This window comes from Daphnia pulex, chromosome 10, assembly GCF_021134715.1.
Source record: "Daphnia pulex isolate KAP4 chromosome 10, ASM2113471v1".
In the NCBI taxonomy this organism is placed as follows: domain Eukaryota; kingdom Metazoa; phylum Arthropoda; class Branchiopoda; order Diplostraca; family Daphniidae; genus Daphnia; species Daphnia pulex.
The window spans coordinates 1,390,967-1,400,174 of NC_060026.1; the positions used below are offsets into that span (position 1 = coordinate 1,390,967).

Genomic DNA, 9,208 nt, shown 5'->3' on the forward strand with positions numbered 1-9,208 from the left:
AATTTTTCGTCAGTTCTACAAAGCAGCCAATTTCATTTGGAAAGTTTATTTTTTTAATTTTTAAAAAATGCGCTTGAGCGATTATATAAACGTTTAACGCTACCCACTGGAGTTTCCTTTGAAATAACTTGATATACGCACCAAACGAGACTTTATTTTTCCACCCCTTGTAAAGTGATTTCGGGCAATTTTTTAAAACAAGTTTCCAGGGGATTTTTTTTCTATTCTGACGATGCGCAATTAAGGCGGTAGCAACGGCAGACCTACAAGAGCAATTATATATCAGCAGATAAGATTCACCTTTCGTACAAGAGGTGCCTCTGTCAGTTTCACCTTACTTATTACACCTGACTCTCATTAGTATTATAGTCAGTTGCGTGGCGTCGTGGTTTGATGGTTCATCAAGATCCGCTGGAACCTTTTATTTGTTTATTATTTGCACTCTTCTTCCCTATTCTTTTGAGTCATATAGAAATGGATTGAGAGGCGTTCTTTAGCTTTATACATAGTCTCATTTCTATGACGTTTGAAAAGTGGTTCAATTATAGAACTTTTTGCAGATTTCGTAGGTTGACGACTAGACGACAATGTCGTCTTGGCGAATGCTGCTGCCGTCACACTCGTCGTTTATCCCCATCATCATATACGCTTCCGGCCAGCGCCATTGTGTCTACTTCTATGACGTCGCGTCAATCCGAGGTAGTATATTTATACATACATGAACTATTCTCTCTTTCAACCTTATTGTCATCAGCACTTTTCTATTTTGATTTGAAAAAAAGGTTTTTGAACCCGACGAGTCATTTGTGTATGTCTAGTCACCAGAGATACGATCAGAAAACATCAAAAGGTTATATAATAGGTAGGCGTATATATACTGGAGAAGGTGGGGATGTCACCTTTCCTCCTCCGAGCTGTGGGTTGTTGGGAATTACCCAGGGCAAATAACGCAAATAGTTTTCCAACATTTTTTAACAAAGGAAAAGAAAATGTAAACGATTCTTTTGAAAAGGTTTTTTATTTGTATTTAAATGATTCGACGAAAAGGGGCCATGACATTTTTCCCTTTATCTTTCTTATCGTTTGTAAATTGCCAAAGTGAATAAGGCCTAATGGAATAACACGAAGTATTTATTTATTATTTAGATGGTCTCGCTCCGAGTGTCGCGTCTATAGATGACAGACATGCGCACAGCCGGAGTCGATTTATGTACCGACTCCGGCCTACAAAAGTCTCCGCAATTCCGCTTTTGCTACTCACACGACCGCAGGAATCCCCACGGCACTGTACGTCTGTTGTTCAGTCCACAAAAAGTTTAGGAATTAAATCAATTCGTTCAAGTGTTGTTGTTTGAATGGTGTGAAAAATATAACTGGTCACTCGTATTATTGACAGCTGTGATTCGAAATGGAGCGGCGGATGACATTAAGCGGCCATGTTCCGTCTTTATCTCTCATTCCGTTGGGGACTTGTCACAACGGCAAATATTACATCGACAGCGAATGTCTGGGTAAGCAATTCATTTATTTTTCTTTACTTAACACATAATTAAACGTGGAAGTGATCACCAGATTGGGAATTCGTCGGAAACGAATTATCTGTCACAACACAGGCTGCATGTGCAATCAAGACATGTTTGTGTGATTCACAGCTCCCCCTAACAGCAGTTAATTACTAATAATCTATTTCCACTTATATATCCGCTCAGTTGGCCTTGTAGCTAAATAATAGGCTTTCCGGCCAACTTTTCCTTTTTCAGTTGATGATGTGTCGTCACCATCTCCTCCGCTCGACGTCACGAAAAACTTATAAGCTGAAAATGTTGTTTTTTTTTTCTCTTTCTTTCTATAAATACCAGTTCATCTTGAAGAGATTAATTTCAAATTGAAAAACGAGGATCCCATTACTCGCCCACTTGGGTGCGCCCTCACATTCCTGGACATTCTGAACAAAGTAAAGTATAATAGAAAATGAATTGACTAAATTACAATTCCACCAAACTAACAATTAATGTGTAGGATCTGATCCCGATTCTAATCAACAGCCAGGATCAGCCCAGCATTTTGAATTCGACAATCAAGTATACAAAAAATAATACAGTTATACGGTATTATTCGGAAAGTAATTTTTTAAAAAATGTTGTTTGGTTTCCCTGTCTTTCAATAGATTATTGGCTGAGCTAACTACACCCCTAGAATGCCTGGGAATGGTCGGCGTAGATACTCGATCCAATCAGAGCAGCACGGCAACGCAACAAGTTGTCATCTACAAACTGACTCAGCTGCTCTACAACGCCAAGGAATCCTTTCTGGATGGTGGGGCCATGCCAGCCGTTCTCCGTCACGTTCGCCACACCCTAAAAAATGTAAAAATCGTCCTAATCGATCCCGCGTAATTAATTTTATCCTTTTAACCAAAAAACGTTTTCCAACCGAATCACCAGGAGCCGTTGTCGAGCGATGATAACATTTCTGTGAATCATTCCCTGTTACTCATTCGCAATATCCTGCACGCTCCCGAACGACCTACTCAGATGGCGGACAAACGACAGGATCAGCAGGACCAACTAATGCGGATATTATTGGCCCAGGGACTGGATCGTCTCCTCATCAGCTTACTGGCCTGCACCCAAAAGGTGAATTCATTAATTATATCATTTGAAATCTTTTATTTTCCCGCTTCTAAAATTAAGGTAGAAGAAATTAATCAGCTGGACGGAGAAGGTAAATTGAATTTCTCGGAACGATGTTTTAAAAATTTAATTTCAAAGATCCTGTACAGAAATGTATTCGGGTGAAACTCTAATGTAGCTACTATTTAAAATAATAAGTAAAGAGCGAGATCCTTCCAAATGGTTTCCCGGAAAAAGTAACGTACGAGATACATGTTACACTTGTTACAGCTATAACGAGCAACTTAATCCATCGTATTGATTTTTTGCCTTCGCCCCCAGACATAGAGTCTTTATATACAGCACGTCTGCACCCGTTCCACGTGTAGTCTATTAAATAATGAATTGCATTCGCTTGTGTCGTTATCAAAAGAAAAACCAAAAACAACTTTAGACCGGATAACCGTTCAGCAGTCTATATCATACTAAACAGTTTTATGTTTAATATTTGCGTATAGGAACAATGGATGGTGACAGTTGTGCAACTCATTTCTCTCTTGTACAAGGATCGACCCGTTGAAACTATTTTACAAATTTTAGATGAAAACTGCACTCAACTTGAGCCGGAATTCTACTTTGACAAAGACCAGCAAAATCAATTTGGTATAAAAATTGAGAGCAAATGGCACGACAATTATGTAAATTGTTTTCTTCCTGCGCCAATAGATAAATGTCGACGATCTAGTCAGCAAAGTACGTCCAGTGGCTTCCACTCGGAGGATTCAAATGCGCCGAAAATTACATCACCAAAGGTTACGGATTCAGTGATGAAGAAATCTAATCAAAGTAAAAGTTTTTCAGGAAGTCAATCCAGTGAGTCATAAAAATTGGAAAACCTTTGAACATTTTATATATGACATCCGCTTTTGTCGTTTCCCTTTTTTACAGGTAAATGCGGAAGTTTGTCGTCTTCCGCATCATCTCAACTTGGCGGAACTAAATGCTTAAAAAAGTAAAATAAAATAAATATTCGCATGGGAAACGCCATCTGACTCAAATAATCTCTGCTCTCGGTATCCAGGAGTTTTAAAGGAACTTCCAAGAAATTAGAGAAAAGTTTAAAAAAGCTTAGCAAATACAACAAACTTGGACGTCGAGTGGAGATGAAAGGCAACGTCGTAGAGTACAAACCAACAGATGAAAGCACTTTGAATCTCCTGAAAGGATTTACTATCAATTTTATCCGTCAAGGTATTAATAACTCGCTATAGCGTAGATTATAATGTCATCAAAGTTTTGAATTTTCTTCTGATAGGCTACAACACGCTGGTGGGCCAATTGCATCAACAGATGCTGAAACAACAGGGCGACGCCCACTTCCAGCTGCTGGATAAGTCGCATTTTCTCTGGCTCATTTCTTATTTCCTTCCCATCGCCTCCCGGTTGGAATTAAGCGCGGAAAATTTAAAAAACGTCTTAACTATTGATCTCTTGTGTTATCTGACGTGGGAAGCTGTTCAGCAGACGGAGGAACTAGAAATTTATGCGTTTCAACATTCAACATTCGATCTCAAATCGTGCGTGAGGCGCTTGCATTTGTGCGTGAAAGCAATTCGTGAATATTTGAAAACACTGGAGAGATTTTCTCGTCCTTCGACGTCTAGAAATGTAAATGCACCGGATAATGTGATTACTCGACTGAGTGGTTACGTGCCAGCCATTCGGGACCTCCGTCAACTCTTTTTGCTCCAACTCCGTCAATACGATCCGGTCGTTCAAAGTCGGCGCTATCTACTCGATGTCATCGCAACCAATCACATCTTATTGCTGTCGCTCGAACGGTCCACTGCCGGGCAATCATCACGCGGGAGTTTTGACATCAGCCAACACTTGACTCAATTCTGTTCGGAAATGATAGTCGATCGATACGGCACGGCCCTCGCGGATTTCCAGACCAACGGCCCATTCGTCAACGATTGCATCTTGACTCTTTTGCATCACGTCGCGGGCGATTTGGGCCGGGCCGACCTTTTGTGCCGGCCCGTCATTCTTCGTCCGTTCAGCAAAATTTGGAAAGAGGAATTCAACGTAAGTTTATTACAATCAACAACTATAGCATTCGGAATTATTCAAATTTGTCTGATTTATTTGCAGGTGTGTGACGACTGGAATGATCTGATTGAATTGACTATTAAAAAATCAATGCGAGAAATTCAGAAAAGCTCAATCAAAGAGACATTGCGCAGCAACCCAAATGAACCGCTAGAGATCAAAGATTCCGCTTCCCATTCGATGGAGATCCTCCCACTAAAATATTCGGATGAGAAAACAATAGAAGAATCGACTGAAACAAATCAATTGTCGTATGAAGAACCTCGTAGCACTGAATCACTATTGATTCAACTCAAGGATTCTGGTGGGTTTCAATAAATTTTTTAAAATTGTTACTCAAACAATTGGAATTTTTTGTTCCTGCAGGTTTTCAGAAACAACTGGAATGGATTCAATCTTCATTGTTATCGGCCTGTGCTGTTCGATTGGGGACCTACTCCGGCCAAGAATTCCGCCACCCCATCACTTCCCTGAGTTTTCAAATGAATTTATCCTGCCCTTTGGTTCCCTGGACGGAGGTGGAAGCATCCGCCCTGCGTTCAGAACTCTTCCTCAATCTCCTATTTCGTATTGGTCTCATTCCTCCATCCCCTCAGCCTGTCCTGTACCCTCGTATCCCGCGTGAATGGTCCCCGGACACTTTGTACAGTGTCGCCCTCCTTTTCGGACCCATCGACCAGAAGAGGATCGATTTCGATTTGAGTCAAGTCAAGAAAATCGAACTAGACTTCCCCTATTCATCTGTCAATGTCCAAAATGTCCAAAGACCATCTCCTCACCCTTACATAATTCACGAGGGCGTATCTTACCGTGAAGATTCGTTCCTGGAATCCAAGTTTCTTTCAGCAGAGATTGAAATTCCTGGGCAGAATAGCAACGATGACAGTGTCTTCGACAACCATAGTCCACGACCATTGGACAGGTACAAATCAATTTCCAAATACCACGAATTTCAGCAGCCTATTTACATAATTTTCCGTCGACAGTATCAGTACCACCAGTTCACTAGAAGTCCACAAAATGGACTCTAGCGACGACGAAGAAATGGAGGACCTTCTGTTTGTGACAGATTAGGCAGATTGGAAGGTTGTGACGTCACGAGATAATTCAATTCCGTCTAAACGGACAGCGGTGCATGTTTAAACCATCCAAATTAAATGTGGAACAATTAGTTGATTCACCTCTCTGTAAATATTCTCCAACAATAATTTGGTAAGACATTTTTCCTATTATTTATTGCGCAACAATCAACTGTGTAATTGCAATATCGTATCGCGAAAAATAATTATCAACTAATTAATTCTCAATTAATTAACTAATTATCTTCCTTAGTAATTATCTCCCTGTCTCAATTTAACATAATTACTGTCGTTCTCATTTCAACCAAAAAGTTACGTAATTATTACGTAAATATTTACATAACTGTCTACGTGACCAGCATCACGTTCAAATCTGATGGCCAGTCCTTGGTCAAGGACCCCAAGGTCAAGCCAGACGTTGGTCACATCATCCCAACGGGTTCCCTTATATACAGTTAAAACCTTCTCATGAAAAGTTGAAAACTTCAATCTCCTAGTTGCGCTCGTGCTCTTCAGTCCACCCCTGCAAAGTTCTACCCAGTGTTTTTCAAATTTTCCCAGTCAATAGTGTGCAGAGTGTTAGTCCCTATTCTTACGTAATAACTTTCAATGAAGAAAGAACAATGGCAACCACCCCAAACGTATTTCATCTGTTTTACCAAGCCGTCATCAAAGGTTCATTAGCTGAATTATACGACATCCGCCATCATTATTCGTGGAAGGCCATTTCGATCGAGCTCATCACTGGCCCTCATTTCAACCAAGGCGAAACTTCACTGCAGGTGGCCGTCCAGTGCGGACACTACGACGTGGTCGAGTTTCTCGTCCATCAATTAAAATATCACGTCACTCACGCCGTCTGCCCGCAAGGCAAATTCGCCCAGTCCAGTAATAACAAGTGTCCGTTCTCCTGGGACAAACTGGACTACACCCGAACATTACCGTCGTCGTTTGTTTTACCGTCGGCGGCCGTTTCGATCGTCCGCGACATCACCGGCCAGGTGCCCATCATCAAATTGATCGAGTACCTGGTGGACGTGGCCAACGACGAGCCCTTTTGGCTGGAATTTGTTTTAAATTCGTTCGTGACCAGCTCGGCCATCACTCGGCCGGAAAAGATTGTCGCCCTGGAACTGATGGGCGCCGCTTTCATTTTCAAACAGATTTTGCACACGCGTCGCAAATCGCTGTGCAAGAAAAATCCGACCGAAACCGGACCGTGGCGCGGGCTGCAGTGCTGGAAATCGGCCATGATTTACCGCAGGATCGATGATGGCGATGGCGATCCTCCGATCCCGAAAATTCCTTACGTCTTTTCTGAAATTGCCTTTAGCGCTTTTGGCGACGCGGTTGAATTCATGACGTTAGACGAGCTGGACCTGCTGGAACAACAATCCACGTTGCACGGATCCCACCAGGATTGGCATCTTTTATGCGGACCACTGGTCGTTCAAGCTCTGCTGGTCAGTAAGCGCATCTTTAGCCAAAACGGTGCTGATGCTGCCGGCCAGCAAATTGACGGGCCCAATTCGTTCCACCTGGACAATTTGCTGCACTACGGACTCTACTGTAAATTCCATCAGCAGTACAGCCAGGCCATCAACGTTTCCCTGCTCATCCTGGAACATTCCAAAGGTTTCAATCCCAATTCGTCACCCAAGTGCGTCAAATTATTCGCCGAAACGTTCGATCTCATGTTGGTGTGTCTAAAACGACGCCAGCCGCCCAACAGCATCTTGAAACAGGAGCTGTCGTCGGCCAATCTCCTGGCGGCCGCCAAATTCGGGATCGAAATCTTCACCAACATGTTGCCAGTGCCGCCGGTGACTCTGCCCGAGCGCCAGCTGTTTGACATTATCGAGCGAACTTATTTCTTCATCTCCAATTGGCTGCCCAGGTTGAACCAGCAGCAAGTCGAACAGTTAACCGAATATCTTTCGGGCTATATTCACCTGTACAATGAAAATAGCGGCGTCACCAGTCTCCTTCACGTGGCCATTGAGATGGTCGACTATCACGGGGGATTGTCCCATTATTCTACTAGACATGCGGTGTCGATTATTCAATTGTTGCTGGAAGCAGGAGCCGATCCGAACGCGACCGACCGGTACGGCAAGACTCCGCTTCATTTCTTGGCTGGAAAGTATTCGCAAGATGAGACTTCGGAAGCGTATTTTATTATTTTCCAGGCACTGCTGGACGCTGGTGGGTATCTGGACCAGGCCGCACCCAACGGCAAAACGGTTCTCTGCATGCTGAAGGATCGCAGGACCAAACACCCCACTTTGGGCTATCCCTTTGATCCTTTTATCGATTCGCTGATTGAACCTGAAAGTCCTCTTTTTTCTAGTCCTTCTACATCCAAATCCATTTGAAATACCTGCATTAATTTCCTTCGCAAGTCACTGGTAACAAATCAGTCAAATGATTTTCTTAATTTTGTTAAATGACTAATTGATCATTTGTACTCAGGTTGATTGGAAAAACAAGCTTGTCCCGGATTTACTTCACTTTGGAATTCGTTTGAAAATTTATTTCTCCTGTGTAAGATGTGGCCTCTTATATAACCTACGGAGTAATAAAATATTTTGCTAATGCCAAGTAATTAGTCTGTATTTTTCTACTTTTTAAAATTCGCTAATTGGCTAGTCTAATTCAACATTTCTGTCTTCAAACGGACATCAGTGTTTGACCTGTCAAAAATGCTCTGCTGGTGTCTCAAAATATGTTCCAGCAATCTATTAATAATGCAAACTATATCGTCAGACATTCGTCTTGTTTGTCTCTAAAAATAGATGGCCTTGGTTTTGTTTGTCGCCAAAAATAGACGAGGACGATAAGGACATTTCAATAGAATTCCACATCACTTCGGAGACGTACACTTGCGGACATGACCCCTGTTTTCCATAGCACTTGGGACTTGGCTATTATTAGTTACATTAGTTATTAGCTGTTATTAGCTATTATGTCTATTATTAGTTTTTTTTTTATCGAATAATTCACCGAACAATGTCGTTCGCTCCGGTTATTTCTATATACGGATCAATCCTATTCCATTTGACTTACTGTCACTATCATCCTGTTTCCTTGTCAAAAGGCCTGCGACGCAATCAATCAAACTATCATGGACGCAGAATTAAAAACGTGACGTCACAATCTTGCATCATGCACGGGCAGTGTGTACGGAACCATATGAAAATGACCTCATTTACGTAGCTCTTGACTAATGCAATCTACTGAAACCGCTATTCATTTGAACCTCAATGTTTCCGCATCCCATTAATGTGTAATTAATTCGATTTTAAAAAATTTGAATACGAAATTAAAATACAACATTGCCACATCGAGCGCCAATCGAGTCACAAATTTGGCAGCAGAGCTTTCCCAAATGTCATAAAAGTTCGT

At 41.8% G+C, this 9,208-nt stretch overlaps 2 protein-coding genes across 2 annotated transcripts; both read left to right on the plus strand.

Annotated features, from left to right (window-relative positions):
- The first annotated feature begins 1,408 nt into the window (after positions 1-1,408).
- LOC124205070 (protein timeless-like) lies at positions 1,409-5,798 on the plus strand. Its single transcript, XM_046602384.1, has 13 exons — positions 1,409-1,511; positions 1,860-1,954; positions 2,020-2,081; positions 2,168-2,366; positions 2,445-2,636; positions 3,131-3,275; positions 3,339-3,485; positions 3,561-3,624; positions 3,694-3,863; positions 3,928-4,700; positions 4,767-5,028; positions 5,091-5,646; positions 5,711-5,798. The coding sequence occupies exons 1-13, from the start codon at positions 1,409-1,411 to the stop codon at positions 5,796-5,798; spliced, it is 2,856 nt and encodes a 951-aa protein (XP_046458340.1).
- Positions 5,096-9,046, plus strand: LOC124204741. Its single transcript, XM_046601880.1, has 2 exons — positions 5,096-5,646; positions 5,711-9,046. The coding sequence occupies exon 2, from the start codon at positions 6,427-6,429 to the stop codon at positions 8,176-8,178; it is 1,752 nt and encodes a 583-aa protein (XP_046457836.1). The 5' UTR covers positions 5,096-5,646; positions 5,711-6,426; the 3' UTR covers positions 8,179-9,046.
- Positions 9,047-9,208: the final 162 nt, after the last annotated feature.

Coding starts and splice junctions, on each gene's coding strand:
- LOC124204741 (XM_046601880.1), top strand. CDS start 6,427: ATGGCAACCACCCCAAACGTATTTCATCTGTTTTACCAAGCCGTCATC.
- LOC124205070 (XM_046602384.1), top strand. CDS start 1,409: ATGGAGCGGCGGATGACATTAAGCGGCCATGTTCCGTCTTTATCTCTC. Junction 3,625..3,693: donor GGAACTAAATGCTTAAAAAA/GTAAAATAAAAT, acceptor CTCGGTATCCAG/GAGTTTTAAAGGAACTTCCA. Junction 5,029..5,090: donor GATTCAACTCAAGGATTCTG/GTGGGTTTCAAT, acceptor TTGTTCCTGCAG/GTTTTCAGAAACAACTGGAA.